Here is a 16,344-nt window from a genome sequence, read left to right as displayed (position 1 = left end):
GTGAGAGCAGGGGAGGACAGAGAGCAGAAATCGGGGACAGGGTGCAGGGGGTGATTGCATGGGCATGGAGCCGGGCAGGGACAGGGCACCGGAAGCACGTGGTGAAAGTGGGCAGGAAATATTATGCTGATCACCTCACCATTATGAACAGTTAACATCGTAATGGTGGGTTTTATCCTGCATCAGACCGGACATGGTCATAGCGATGGCCCTACGGAAGGATCACATGAACATTAGCACAAGACCACCCCCGAGAAGGAGCAGAGCACCAGTGCATTCATGTTGTGGGGGACCTGGTGCAGAGTGTTGGGGTACTGGGGGCTTGTTACGTCATCTACTTTAAGCCAGAGTATAAAATTGTGGATCCCATCTGTACGTTCCTCGTCTTCTCCATCCTGGTCTGGGGGTCACACTATTCTAGCCATACTGAGGGATGTGCTGCTCGTACTGATGGAAGGGACTTAAGGGGCGTAGAGTAGACTTCAGTGTTGTGAAGGAATCTCTGCTGCGCATCCCGAGACTGAAGGCGCTGCACAGCCAGCACATCTGGGCACTAACTGTGTCGCAGCCAGTGCCATCGGTGCACATTGCGATCAATGAAGATGCTGATGCCCAGGTATTGCTCAAAGAAGCCAGCACCCAGTTACAGAGCAAATTTAACTTCCACACCACGACAATCCAGATTCCACATTGAGAACTACTCGGAGGATATGAAAGACTGCTCTGAATGTCGAGACCCTTCTGACTGAAGACTCCCTGTTCGCCTTTCGCAAAGAGGCTCGCTTGATGGACCTGTGCAACACAGCTGTGCGTGGGAACAAGTCAGATAGAGGTGCTGGAGGCCTTTTGACAAAAAAAGGTTGTTGTTACACGGATGCTAGCTTTCTGACTCCTGCCTTCACTTCAAAATAACATCCAATAGTTGTCACCAGCCTCCCCTGCCATGCCCCATTTAAGCTTCTACCTCTCAAGCTGGTCCATACTGAGCCTGTGCTGACTGAACCAGAGGTGGGCTGGACCACAATGTGCCTTTTCACTGGCCTCTGTGCGCTCTTCAGGGACACAGGCAGCTCTGGCTTCCCAGCTCTGACCTCTCCTCAGTGGGGCCTTGATTGTCCCATGGTGGCGTGTGGCCACTCAGGATGTTATGTATGGTTGTTTTTTGGTCTGTTTGTGTGACGGTTTTATTGGTTGGTGGTCTGTGCCAATGCTGGTCTGTGGGCTTTTGGCTATTTGTGTGCCCGTTTTATTGGCTGTTGGGCTGCTTTTTATTGGTAATTTTTCTGATAGTGTAGCGGGAATTCCGTTCTCCTACAGAACTGTGCATAGAGATTTGGAACCTCCGTGAATTAGGGTGGCCCAAAACTCACCTTAGTACCCAAAATCCCCTTACCGAGCTAGCTACAGTGTCTCATTGGTCATAACAAACTCCCAATGTTTAGACAGACCAGAACATGAACTTAGAATACCTCAGGTATCGTGGAACACATGAACACTCTTTCACTATACAATCATTACAAACCAAAACGTGGAGTAAAAGAGGACACGTGCATTTTTGAAATATTTATTTACTAATGCAGGGTTCTCAAACGCAGTATCTTGTATAATACAACCAAACATATTATAAGAAACAAAGTTTATCAGCATAGTTACTAGTCCATAGAAAGCAAAAGGTGACAGCATGCTAAAATGCTGAAATGAATAGGAATTAACAACACCTAATTCTCACCCTTCCTATCTAGCATAGGATATTATATCTATGAAGGTCTCTTTGGGTTTTAGCAGGGCGGGCCCATACCTCAAGATCTCAGTGGCAGAGGATCACATCATCTTCCACCAGCTCTCTGCATGCGAAGCACCATCAAGTGTGTAACGTGTGCTCTAAGCAAAGCAATGCAATATAAAACGCGCGTAAAGCCAGATTTTGGCAGCAGCTGCATTTATGGTATGTCTAGGAAGGTGCGAAGATCAGACCTCACAACAACACTGCGTCGAGTTATCCTTGGAGGCTTCAGCACTCACTGTGCAGACAGTTTACAAAGCAAATCTGATATCAGAGCAATAACATTATTCTCATGTAAATCACAACGCTCTTCTAGGTTGAAAGCTAAAATAACAATTATGTGTCGTGTGCAAAAGCAGCAAAAGGAAAAATGCCGTTTAAACATTTAATAAGCTCATGCTAACTTAACACGGTATATAGGTAAGCAGTAACTATGACACCCCCCCCCCAAATGATCCGAGCACGGACAAAATAAAGTAAGATAAGACCAGAATAGGGGCATATCATGAAAGCAGAGTTCAATAATAACGAGCTAAAATCTGATGAAAAAGCCTTATAGAGGTCAATATAGAGGCCTCACTCGCACTCAAGTCAATAGGTCTGGGTTTGTAAAAAAAAACTTGTACGGAAAAGGTCCAAAAAAATTGGTAAACAGGATTTGGCTATTAGCAAAAGTTTCGAAGGCTTTTAGGAAAGGACTGAATATGCAAAATATGCAGCAACAGCCTCCAGCATGAAATCACGGTCATCATCCGAAAACAGTTCAGCCATCCAATTCATAGGTGGAAAGAACATACGTGCTCCTCCAGTGCCAGAGCCTCTAGCATCATCAGAGGACAACTCGGCGGGTTCTCAATATAGCTCTGTGCCAAGAAATCTTGCGCTGCTGCAAGTATGTTCCAATGACCCATGCATCGCTGCCAAAGCCATAATCCTTTCGCCAGAACAAACCAACTCGTGAGTAACTACGGGACTCATCAGGTGATTTAAAATTGACGTCAGGAGACACCGTCTTGCAGAGACACAAATCAAGGGCCCAGTTGAAATCTCAGCTCAGGCAATGAAACACTGGCTGGACACATGTGAAATAGGAAAATCGAAACGATAATCCATATGCCATGCTTAAGGTCGCAAGCGGCAGTGCACCATAGTATTCAAGCATCCAGTTGCGAAACAGAGCCAGGTGGGGCTGTGCGGCTTCTAACACAGGACGGGCACCCATTTTTAATAAAACAATATATCAACAGAACGCCTGCAGCCAGCGCCAGCAAAACCGGAAAGCCACCAAATAGGCTTGAAAATATAGAATGAAAGAAAGCAGGTATGACTCCAAATATTTTCTCGAAGGAAGTCACGAGACCACTGCTAACTATTTTAAAAAAGTGTGCGAGGCCAGAAGTGGAGGAGGCATTAAAGATTTGATGAATCAGCTCGCTGAAATGCAATGGCAAATCAGTATTCAATAGCGCCTGCACGTCTGTGCGTGTGTTAGCTATGTGAAGGACAAATGTTTCACGAGCCGAACTCGGGGCCACCTCTTTATGAGACAAAAGGGCTCTTATTCTACTCTTACCATTGAACTCTGCCGTCAAGGTTGGGATACGCGGCCAGATGGAAAAATCTGAATTCCCATGTGTAGGAGGATACAGAACGTTTTTGCAACACCCCACACGTTCTGATACTGTTACCACATAAGCGATACCTCTAATTAACCCACAACAGTCTTCGTTATTTAAAAGTAAATAACTGCCGTTTGCCAGTAATGTGAAAGTAGGAACGATTGCGGGAACTGGAGTACCTTTTAAAACACAGGCTAAATTTGGCCGGTCTTGGTTACAAGAACCGTGCAATTGAATGTGTCTACATATTAATGAGTGATCCGGTGTTTCTGTGCACTCCTCCCCTTTAAGATAAACTTCCTTCTCGTCTTTCAAGCATCGATAAGTGGATGGAAGTGACCATGCCTCATGGAGAAACAAACTACCTAGTGGTTCATATCTTTCTATCTTGATATATCGCATACAATTTGTAAATTTGTATAAAGCAAATGGTAATGTAATCAACCCGTGGATAAGCCACGTCGCAGCAGTGGCTTCTGCCACAGAGAACGGTAAAGATTCTAATTTTTCAATGTGTAGCATGGAAAAAGAAGCATCTCGCATTGAAAGCATGCGCTGCTTGTCAGTCAAATTAAAAGGGGCAAAGAGGGAGGACACGTTCATGTAAGACCAAGTCACCTTACCAGACTTAAGCGCCTGCAGGGTCCACGCAAATTGCATAATGGAACGCAATTGATTTTGACCATGGTATAACACAGACACTTCATCTTGCACAATATCAACAACAGAAGATTATTTAACGTGTAAATGCGGGAAGAAAGCATGCTAATACTATTATCCACAACTGCAAGCACTTTTTCTAAATTAGCTTGATCAATAGCTCTAAGGCGTGTAGCAGCCTCAATTTGTGAAGTTTTCCAGATTTCATTGTAAATCGCATAAATCCATCTTTTAGATCTACCACTAGCCGGACCTTTAATGTAATCATTCAAATCCACATCATCAGTCAGCTTGGATAGGTGCAGTTTAACTGCAGCCAATGTAGAATGTTTCAGCCAATTCTGACATAATTTGCCTACTGAATAAGTGGTAACAGAATGGTCAGTATCAAAACGGGGATCAGGCCTGACTTGTGTAAATCCATCAGCTAAATCCAGAAAACGACGTTGGCACGAATCGGAGCTTCTGTGCCACATCAGCCAACCTTTTGGATCCAAACTGGATATATTAAAGGACGAATTTTGCAATAGAGCTTGCAATTCTCGAATGGAAAACTGTGTAATATTACTCCAACCAGAATATTCCTCTAAATCAGGGTCGGTAGGTGTATTTAATTTTTTAGAAGTAGCCAATCCAAAGCATGTAGTTTGTGAAATGCTAGAATTCAAAAACAATATATGATTTGGGATGAGACCTGCTCGGTGCAAAGCCTCAGTGCCTTGTACCTGCCAACTTTTAGAACCCCAAACTGATTTAAGGTCAATGGTTTCCTTCCATAGCTCGTAGCCTTCTACAGCCAATTTGTCTAGAAAGGACTTTGAATACAACAATTTAGTATCGGTAAGTGTAACCTTGGACATGGACTTCTGTGTCATTTTAAAATAAAGACTCGCGATTGGACTGATTAAAGTCGGTAAAATAAGTATACTTTTTCAAAAAAGTACTCGAACTGCCTTGTAAAGGGGCTGGGCAATGTTCCCACTGTGTGTAATTTACAGTAATCCTTCTGGAACTTGTTTTATGTAGGTAATGTTTGCCAAAATGTTGAAAGCAATATAATTCACCATAATTAGCAGAATCTAAGTATAAATCTTCAGCATCAAAGGCAGCATAATATTTCAAATCAGAAAACCACGCTTCTACGGCCTGAATGTCCCAATCATCAGAGCGTATGTTTTGTTTCACCACATCTCCCATGTTTACCCTGAGCACATTAGGGGCATTAACAACCTCAGTGGGGCCATGGATTTGAAATTTAACCGCATCCCACACATTCCCATCAAGAACAGGCCAAGCAGTGATGTTAACAAAATTCAAGTCTGTCTTCAGTCTGTGTGCCGAATGGGACCAGGAAAGAGGGGCCAAAGTTCCATTAAGATGCCGAATGCATGTTCTCTCCGCGATATAATGTCCATCGACAAGACGAAAAAAATAAAACACAAAACCAATAGACATAAAAAGGTAAATTGAAAAAAGTACCAGCCAAATGTATGTCCAAGGGGGGACCAAAAAATGTTTTTTAAATAATGTGGCATAAATTGCAAAACGTGAGGGTTTTTTTGAATTTTGCGAAACCGTGTCAAAGGAGAATCTGGATTCTGTGGCCAAACGTGTTTGCAAATCAGGCATCGATAAGTCAGTTGGGTAAGTGTAGTCAAGTTCATCAACGTTATCAACAGGTAAAGTACTTAATAAAGGACTGGAAACAGCAGGCATCTCGAGGGCCACCTCAGACATACGATCAGAAGCAGTGGCCAAAACAGAATTTCTCACAATCGAAGGACAGGAGACTGCCGGAGTCATACTAAGAAGAATCGACCACTCTGTGTATCTTGACATTGTCAATTGAGATAAACCTGTTTTCCTTACGACCTGGAAGTGGTGGTAAAATGACTGTTCTTGTGCCCTTCACTCCAAGCACAGGAACTGGAGCTCGATAGGAAGGACCAAATTCTTTCTTGTTATCGATCTTCTCTCGAACCAGTTCTCCAACTTGGGGTAGCCAGCCTACTACTACCGGGATCTGCAAGGCATCATCCGATGTGGAGGGCAAATGTTCCTTTGCAAGACTGTCTATGGTCTTTTGTAGATCCTGTAAAACATTGAAATGTTCATCTACGTCAAAGGTTGTGGCTCGGGCCACGCCGTCTAGATCGTCAAGGTCCGGGACAAACATCTTGATACCAAAGAGCATTTCGGACGGTGTCCGCCCACCCAGAGACCTTCTAGGGAGATTATTAAGAGCAGGCTGCACGCCATTGAGATGGGCCAACCACTTTCTGCCAGTGCCTATAACTCGTGCTGTCAAAGATTGCTTTAAGTCACGGTTCATTCGTTCCACTACACACTTACCCTCAGGTCTGTAGGGAGACGAAAACTTGACTTGGACCCCCATCGAAATCCTGGCATCCTTATTCGCCTTAGAGGCGAAAGCCGGACCCTGATCCAAATGGAAGGCGCCACAGGCAAAAATCCCTACAAAGACACGCAAATCTCTTATGACAGTCCGCGAATCAGCGCTGCGATGGGGCCATACCCACACAAAGCGTGTGCATGAATCAACTGCTACTAAGATGTACTTATACGCAGTATCAGAAGAAAAAGGACCGCAGTGATCTAAATAAACACAACCTAGGACATAGTCGCGCGTCTGTTTGTACAGTCCCCGCCTGTTTGTACAGTCCCCGCCACCAGAAACGTTGTTGTAATTGAGCTACAGTGGCCGAGACGCCCGCATGCGCAGACGCCACACCTTCATGCGCGCTGTAATCAAGCTAGCCCTGCGATCCGAGTTGGGAATCAAACGTTCTCCAACTTCAGGAATTTTCACAAAAGGAACCTTATCAGGACTTAAGTGGTATGTGTACTTCGAAGGGAACCCCGTAGCATGTTTACCTCCCTTCTCAGTGGCAGCAACTGCCGCCAAGATGTCATCATCAATCTTAGTTTTGGACCGAGTAACAGCTGCAACTAAATATGTAGATACCGCTGATTTCGCTGCCTCATCAGCAAGCGAGTTACCCACAGCGTGAACTCCAACACGCTGATGGCCGAGAGTATGAATCACAAACACGAGTGGCAACTGCTCTTTGAGCTCAGCCACTCGAACCCAGATCATTTATGTTTTATTGTGCTACCCTTGGAATCACGAAAGTCATTTTGAATCCAAAAGAACAAATTTTCATTGTAAGACTGGACACAGTAATAGGAATCACTCACAATAAGAGTCGTCACACTAGGATCTGCGTACTCTAACGCAAGCATCAGAGCACGAAGCTCCGCCAATTGTGAGGTGCAGTCCCCAAGAGTCTGCGTGTGCACAACTCTGGACTTGAACTCATCGATCACCATGGCACCGACCACAATGGCGCATGCAGAAACGTAGGCGTGTTTAGAGCCATGCGCAACCTGCGCCGAACCATCAGTGTAAATGATGCAATGGAAATCCTCCAAAGGTCGTATTGCTAAAGGAGCCGGATGAACGAATTCATACTGTAAATACTCCTGCGACCGTAACGTGGCGTCAAAAATAAACGTGACATCCTGAGATGTCAAGGATGCAACCCATTGAATCCACCTAGGGTGCAAAGCTTTAGAGTTTGGTACACTGGCTTTCGTAACTGCCTCCAAGGCAGGACACTGGGTAACAACCAACATGCGTTTTCCCACGTTAAAACTTTCACCACAGTGGAAAATCGCATTTCAGCTGAAGTGTACAAGTGTGACTTGTAAGCAATAGGTACTGTCTCCTTCATTAAAAGTCAGGTACGTGAAACCCACCGTCCCAGGGATGAGTCTTATCACCAGGTTGGTGTGGTTATCACGAGTCAGTAAGAATTTAGAAGCGAGCAGATCAGCCTGCAAGGATTGCAAAATGGCGGAGTGCTCAGGCAGCCAGCATGATTTGGAAAAAGTTGGTTGTATCAAAGCATACAAAGACTTGATACGCTGGGCATATTCCGGAATGTATGTCCTTCCGAAATTTAAGAAACCCAGAAAAGACAATTTTTTCAGCGTTGTCGGAGCGCGCAATTGTGCGCATTTCTCCAGGAAGTGAGGAGCCAAACCTCTACCTTCATTGTTGAGCTCATAGCCCAGGAACAACACTGTGTACTCTGCAATGTGCAAATTTGCAAAGTTAAATTTGTAACCCATGTCTGCAAAGTTAAAAATGATGCTGTTTACTCGACACAGATGCTCCCAAAGTTCATTGTCTGTGAGATATGTCATCCACATACGAGCATGCATCTGGGTCGATTCTCTCCAAAAGAGAGACTATGCGGGCAGTAAAAATCCCAGGACTATTCTTATAGCCCATAGGCAAACGCCGAAATTGTAATTGCACACCGCCGCAAGTAAAGGAGGTCCATTGGGAACTTGGACCATCCAATCGATGGGCATAAAAACCGTTGGAAATGTCAAGCGTGGTCTTAAAACGCTTACGCACAAGACTATCCACTAGGGCAGAGCCGTGAGTATTCTGTACTGCACAGTTACGGCAATGCGAGTTTAAATACCGGTAATCCAATACCAAACGATATGAGCCGTCAGGCTTGGTCACAGTAAAAAGAGGGTTATTCATTGGTGACACACATGTTTGAATTACTCCCTGATATTCCAATTGTTCAAGGATTGCCGCGACGGAAGCCTTGGCTTTACGCCGTATGGGATATTGAGGTTGAGGCTGCGGCTGAGACCGTAAAGGAATTTCGTGGTTTGGGGACAATTTATCCCAACCACATTGGTTGCGGTACAGAGCCGGCGCCAGAGCCTTAGCCCACTCTTCTGCAAAATGCAGCGCATGCTCTTTCGAGACTGTGTTCGCGAAACATGGGAGGATTACCTCCTCCCCTCGCGGTGCTGCGAGCACAAAAGGTGGGGGCCAGTCAGTCTCCGAAAGCAAAATGTCATACGTAGACGAAAGATTTTCCCAAAATACCCCTTTTACAGTACGTTGTATGTCACCTTCGATTAACAGGACAATTTCATAAAGTCTATCAGGGGGAGCAACTCTTGTATCCGCTGTTTCTATCACAACATAAATATCAGTCGCTGTCACCTTCAGTAGTGGACGCAGGGCCTCTCTCACAATGGTAATCTCCGCCGCGCTGTCCAGCACGGTCAGAGCCCATGTCAGATTCCGAAGCCACGTTCTCACTATCTGTGGCATAGCGATGCGCTGTTAAAGCAGCGACTTTCTTCTTGGCAAACTGAGGTCTCTTCGGCGTTGAGCCGTCCTGCTTTCCTGCACTGTCTTTCGGGCGGGGCTGGTCACGTCCTTGCTGACCACCCCGACCTCTGCCGCCTCCTCCACCACCGGTCGTCGTGGCCGATGAGTCCTGAAAGGAACGAGGAGAGCGTTGATCAGAAACCTGAAATCGATCAGGTGATTTAATCTTCGCGCGATCGCGCAAGTCATATGTTCTGTTTGCGCAGGTAACGGAGACGCAGGACGAGATTCCTGTGTCTGTTGTTGTTGCTGTTGCTTTCCCTGTTTTTGTTTTTTAGGCCAAATTTGTTTCTTGGACCTGGGCTGAACGTCTGTTTCCGAACTCTGCCCTTGGGGTTGCTTCTTCTCTTTAACAGAAAAAGGTTTGAGACCCCTACTATTGCGACCCACTGTTTTATAAGCCGCCACAATAATCCTCGCTAACTGTCAGGGTTTCTAGGCATCGGGAATCGCCGCCAAAGCATTAGCCACCTGAAAGTTCACTGCATCCCCCTTGACATTAGCAAGAATGAGATTGCAAACTACATCAAAGGTGCCACACAGGCGCATACCCAATTCAACCACAGCCTCAGGTCCGTGATCATCCTGAACACGTTTAAGGACCCTAGGCAAGACAGCCATAGACGGAGTGCCGTAACACCTCGCATAGACCGCTGCAAATGTTCTAACTCAGGTCTCACAGTCACCGAGTTCAGGGGCCAAATATTTAGGCAAACTAAGTGTCAGAATCCTGTGTTTTTCACCAGGAGTCGTATTAGGAAATACAGCTTCCAGCTGGTCAAATTTCTCGGCAAGCCAGAAAGGAAAATCATCCTTTTCCTGGGGACGCCTGCCCATCACAGCATTGACCATCACGGGACTGAGCTTAAAACCGCCCTGTCCGGCCGGAAGCGCCGCACCTCCCGGGGCCCCACCCGGAAGATTACGGGCTATGTATTGCACTAAATCTCGAATCACGGCAATAGAGACTACATGTAGTCTATGAATTTCAGCAAGGGTACAATTGCTGTGTAGAGGATGAGGAGCAAATCCAGCCAAAACAGGCCAATTTGCGCCTGGAATGGACAAAGGACCTAACCTCTGAGCGGTTAAAGAATGGGGTAGGACACCACCAAACCAAATGCGATGCTGCCAAGTATCAATAGGTACTTCCTGTGCCCTGTACGGAGTATATTCAGCCGGCACAGGTGAGGGAGTGTAAGTGTGGAATTCACCCGAATTAGCGCCCACAGCCGGAAGTGTCACCCACGAATAAAAGAGTTCGTACGGGTAAGCAGCTTCCGCACTCACCACCAATATCACAGCCAAGCCTTCCACGGGTACATTGTAAGTCTGCAAATGATTGCGCACCGCAATGCGACTATGCTGCGGAATGTCCACTGGTTGGGCCATGACTGCACAGGAATGTAGTAAGACAAAGTAAACTTTGTAGCACAACTGGGTAGTAATTCAAGGAAACAGTTTTAGAAAGATTCAAGCTTGAAAAGACCTATTTCAAAAATAGGTAGTTTTTTTCCGACACCACCGTTTTCTGGAAACGACAGTGAAGGGGTTAAGGATTGAATGACATACTACTCGAGTGTCATGATATAAGACCACCAACGTATGGGCGCTATGTAGCGGGAATTCCGTTCTACAGAACTGTGCATAGAGATTTGGAACCTCGGTGAATTAAGGTGGCCCAAAACTCACCTTAGTACCCAAAATCCCCTTACTGAGCTAGCTACAGTGTCTCATTGGTCATAACAAACTCCCAATGTTTAGACAGACCAGAACATGAACTTAGAATACCTCAGGTATCGTGGAACACATGAACACTCTTTCGCTATACAATCATTACAAACCAAAACTTCGAGTAAAAGAGGACACGTGCATATTTGAAATATTTATTTACTAATGCAGGGTTCTCAAACGCAGTATCTTATATAATACAAGCAAACATATTATGAGAAACAAAGTTATCAGCATAGTTACTAGTCCATAGAAAGCAAAAGGTGACCGCATGCTAAAATGCTGAAATGAATAGGGATTAACAACACCTAATTCTCACCCTCCCTATCTAGCATAGGATATTATATCTATGAATGTCTCTTTGGGTTTTAGCAGGGCGGGCCCATGCCTCAAGATCTCAGTGGCAGAGGATCACATCATCTTCCACCAGCTCTCTGCATGCGAAGCACCATCAAGTGTGTAACGTGTGCTCTAAGCAAAGCAATATAAAACACGCGTAAAGCCAGATTTTGGCAGCAGCTGCATTTATGTTATGTCTAGGAAGGTGCGAAGATCAGCCCTCACAACAACACTGTGTCGAGTTATCCTTGGAGGCTTCAGCACTCACTGTGCAGACAGTTTACAAAGCAAAGCTGATATCAGAGCAATAACATATTATTCTCATGTAAATCACAACGCTCTTCTAGGTTGAAAGCTAAAATAACAATTATGTGTCGTGTGCAAAAGCAGCATAAGGAAAAATGGTGTTTAAACATTTAATAAGCTCATGCTAACTTAACATGGTATATAGGTAAGCAGTAACTATATGACAATAGTACCAAACATTGCCTGCTGCAAGCACAAATAGCCAAGTAGTCTTCCATACCTTGAAAATCACCGTCCTACAACATGTCTAAGTTTTACTTATTTTGCAAATGTGGCCCACTTTTTTTAGCTATTTGATTTTCCTGCCCTATATTTAATAACATAACATAACATAACAGGTCTAGTTGCAAAGTGCACAATTACCCGAAGGTGTCCTGGCGCAGAATAACAGATGTTTATTGTTACCCAAGTCAATGCTATTCATTATATCGACCTCAAATGGATGAAAGGATGAGTGGACCTTCTGGGATGTAAACCTGTGACCATGAGGTCAAGCACAGGCCCCTGCAGTGGCTGCTTTAGTGCAGTGAGCCACCAGACCCTGCTTATGGGGCTGCTTTTAATTTGGTGCCAGAGCCTCTTTTCTGTCCCATTCCGACAAGCATCGGCCTTCGCCTGCACGGCTTGTGCTTTTGTTGTGTCACTGTTGTGGCTTGTGCTTTAGCTTTTTGTCTCACTGTGCGTCAGAAGGCAGTGCACATGTAAAAAGGGAAAAAGTCGTTTCTTTCAGTGTTATTGTGTTGAAACCACAGTATGGGGCCCATTTGCTCTGAAGAAATAGGCTTAACGTTAATTAAACTGGGCAGGGGAGGTCGCTTGGAAAAATGCGCGAGTTGCTTGGGGTTTAGTAGCACACGACGATTTTCACTGACCAGCAGTAGTTCTCACTACACAAAAGGTTGGAGACCCCTGGTGTAGGGAAAAAGGGGGCCTGCGAGAAAAGTGGACCAAGTTGTTCCCTTCAAAGGTCCGGGATCGTCCAAGAAAACGCTTAGGTCAAGTATACAGTGGTTTCTGTTTTCTTGATGAGACACCCTGAGAGGGTGTTTTTTTGAGTCCAACCATGTCCATTAGTCTGATTCTCCAGTGAGGGGAGTGGAATTGGGGAAGAGTTTTGTTAGTGCTGGTTATTATTCTCTTACTTTTTGACCTTTGTCTCTTCACATTTGCCTCTTTTTCTGTGCCAGCTACCTGGTAGGGAGTATACAATTGTTAGTAGTTTTGAAGTGCTTGTGGTCTATAGTTGTTGATTGTGAAAGTCATCTTTAATAAAAAAAAATTCTAACTGTTTAAAAAAAGAGATTTTATTTTTCTATTTGAACCGTTTTCACATGAAGGTCATTTTCAAAATCCTACATTTCTTTCAGTGCTACAGCAGGGAAAATTATTGGAGGAACACTCTTGTTTGTAGGCGGAGGCGTTGGTGGCACGGTTTTCTATGCTAAATTGGACCCACATTTCCGAGAAAATGTGGAGAAGTCAATCCCCTACTCTGACAAATTATTTGATTTGGCACTCGGTCCGACACCTTACACTTTTCCAGTGCCTAAAAAATCGGTAAGTCTTTTCTTAAGCATTAATTTGTTTTTTTTTACTATAAGCAACCCTGTCTAAATTATAGGTGCAGTATTATGTGCATAAACCTAATCCAGTGAATCTATTTACTGTTATTGTAGATTTAATTGTTTGGTCGACAGCACCAGCATGCAAAATAAGAACTGGAAAATCACTTGCGTGGACGTCCTCCTGGATTGTTAAATTACTGTAGACCCCTTTCCCTTCCCCTCTGGTCATCGCCCTTGTTGACTATGTGGCAGTCTTTGCTCTCTTCCACCTACCTACACACTGATACAGGCGTTATGCTGCCTAAACAGGTGACGATCATTACTTTCCCATAGGAGTGTGGATCAGCAACCTGAATTCTTTTGCTTGCGGTCTCTAAATATCTGTGTGACTGAAAACCATCCAACAGTTTATAGATTACCATTTAGATACTGGGACCACCCCTCAGGTCTTTTTTACCTTAAGTTTGTTTCATTGCAAATAACTTCATGTCACCCTTTAATACATTGGAGTCCGGAACGGATGAAGTCATTACTGATATGCCTTAACCATCATTCTGTATCTTGACCCTTAATAGATTTTCATGCAGAACACTTGGTTAGATGTACACTGTCTGTGTGTTTATTAAGTGTTTTCACATATATTAGGGTTCACAGATCTCTCTAATTCAAGCATAAACTATACATACATTGCAGTACTCTTGCATAATGCTGCACACTTGCCTGACCTTTCTAACACGGATGTTCACGTATTTTAAAGTGCATTGATTTTTAGGCCGAGCCTAGCGTTGCAGCGCATGTGCTGCTCGCTCTGCGAGGCATGCTGTAGTAGGGTTAGATGTGGAATTGCTGTGACAGCCTCGCCCACTCTCCTCCCATAGTTGTAATTGGCTGGTGGCATTGTCCTTGGTAAACGCTGGCTTCTGATTCATTATGAGGCTTGTTAGTTCCACCTGGGTAACGCCCTGTCTACTTTTGTTACCACCAATAAGGACTGGACCTTTTACTTCACTCCTAGCACAGCAAGCTTTATCTACTGGGCGAACACTATTTACTTTGTTGACAATGGCAGCCGTCCTACTGCAGGCAAGACGTGCTTTGGTGCCTTCTTTTACCCCCCCACCCCTGTTTGTGCCTTCTCCGCCCCCTCCCGTTGTCTGTGCCTTCAAATGCCCCCCTCCGCCGCCCGTTCCATTGTTGTCATGCCTACCGGCCCTCAGATCTTCCCTTCAGAGCCCAGCTTTTTAAAAGAGAGACTCCAGTCTAATGGCCATATTTGGATTGAAAATTTGTCTGGTGCCGGCCCACCTCGAATAGTTATCTTTTAGATCTCTGATTACCTGTTGACTACTGCTCTGTGGGTGGAGCCAGGCTTTATTTGGCAATTTTTATTTATTTTATGTTATTTGTAGAGTGCAACACTCATCCCGAGGGATATCAAGGCGCTGACAACCAAATTTGTTGGTAATTCTGCGGGGGCTGTTGCTTAGAGTTTAGGGAATAGGTGTGTTTTTAGTTTTTTCGGAACTGGAGGTAGTTGGAGGTGTGTCGTAGGTCTTTGGGAAGCTCATTCCATCTCTTGGCTGCTAAATAGGAGATTGATCGTCCTCCTGTCTTTACTTTGTTGATACGTCTGGTTCTGGCAAGGGCTGATTGGACGGACCGCAAATTCCTTGTGGGAACATAGAGTTCAATCTTCTCCTGAAGTATTCTAGGGCCAGTTTTGTAAAGAGCTTTTGGCGCATCGGCAGCCAATGCAGTTTCTTCAAACAGGTTGAGGCAGAATCAAACTTCCCCTTATTGCAGATGAGTTTTGCAGCTGCATTCTGCATCACCTGTAGTCATGTAAATAGGTGCTCATTCATGCCTACAAATAGAGCGTTTCCATAATCCAGCAGGCTAACCAGCAAGGCTTGCGTTACTGATCGTCTACAGTCCAATGGAATCCAGGCAAAAAGTCTGGCTAGCAGTTTCAGGATAGCAAAGCCTTTGCCACAGAGGGACCGCACATGTTCCTTCATGGTCAGGGCGTCATCCATAATGATGCCCAGGTTTTTTGCGTGTTGTTTAGGCGTAGGTGCATTACCTAGAGTGGGTGGCCACCAAGTGGCGTCCCACACTCGTTTGGCGCCGCCAAACAGTAGGATTTCGGATTTTCCTGCATTCAACTTTAAGCAGTGTGTGTGCATCCACTGGGCCATCTCAGAGAGACAGCTGTGCAGCTTTGATTTAATAATATCTGGTTTTTCGTCCAGGGCCACCATCAGTTGCGGGTCATCCGCATAGGAGCAGATGCCAATGCCCCACTTCCTACCAATTTTAGCTAGTGATGAAATATAGACATTGAATAGGGTGGGACTTAGTGAGGCCCCCTGCGGGACACCGCAGCTGATGGGGCTGGGTTTGGAATGAAATTGACCGAGATGCACAGATTGTGTTTGGTTGCTTAAGAATGAACGTAGCCATCTCAGTGCATTAAAATAGATTCCCTTTTCGTAGAGGATATTCATCAGGCTGTCATGAGAGACCGTTTCGAACGCTGTCGACAGGTCCAACAATATCAGGGGAACTGCCCCTCCTTGGTCAGTGCATAATCTGACGCTGTCCGACACTGCCAGCAGCGTTGCCTCTGTACTGTTGTTAACTGTGAATCCTGTCTGAGCGGGATCAAGAAGATGATTTGTTTCCAAGTACTTGGTCAGCTGCCCGTTTACCAATTTCTCTAGGCCCTTATAAAGGTAGGGGAGCTGGGAAATGGGACGATAATTTTCAGGATTGAGGACGTCCGTTCCTGCTTTTTTTAAGAGGGGGGATTACTGAGGCATGTTTCCATAAATTGGGAAAGATGGCAGTTCTTAGGGATTTGTTAAAAAGCTGGGTGATGAGTGGGCAGAGCGTGGGGGCAATCTGTGCAAAAATGAAGTGGGATCAAGGGTCTAGCGGGGATCCAGATTTTACTGTGCTCGTCGTCTGTGAGGGGAGTAAAGTTACCCATGTTTGATGTAGCTTCCGGATGTGTAGTAATAAAGACCTTCTTTATTGCGTTAATTTTACTATGCGAGCTATGGGGGCTGAAAGTGGTGTAGATCTTTCTTATTTTTTTCAGTAAAGAAT

At 45.0% G+C, this 16,344-nt stretch overlaps 1 protein-coding gene across 2 annotated transcripts in view; it reads left to right on the top strand.

Moving 5' to 3' along the window:
* Positions 1 to 16,344, top strand: part of IMMT (inner membrane mitochondrial protein) — a 442,904-nt gene that overhangs the window by 70,853 nt on the left and 355,707 nt on the right. For both annotated transcript variants that reach the window (XM_078678663.1, XM_078678664.1), the window contains exon 3: positions 13,036 to 13,225. In XM_078678663.1, the coding sequence (XP_078534789.1) occupies positions 13,036 to 13,225 (190 nt within the window). The remainder of the gene's footprint in view (positions 1 to 13,035; positions 13,226 to 16,344) is intronic.

This window comes from Lissotriton helveticus, chromosome 2_2, assembly GCF_964261635.1.
Source record: "Lissotriton helveticus chromosome 2_2, aLisHel1.1, whole genome shotgun sequence".
NCBI classification, from domain to species: Eukaryota; Metazoa; Chordata; class Amphibia; order Caudata; family Salamandridae; genus Lissotriton; species Lissotriton helveticus.
The sequence above is the reverse complement of the archived record's forward strand: the minus strand, read 5'-3'. Positions and strand labels throughout refer to the sequence as shown.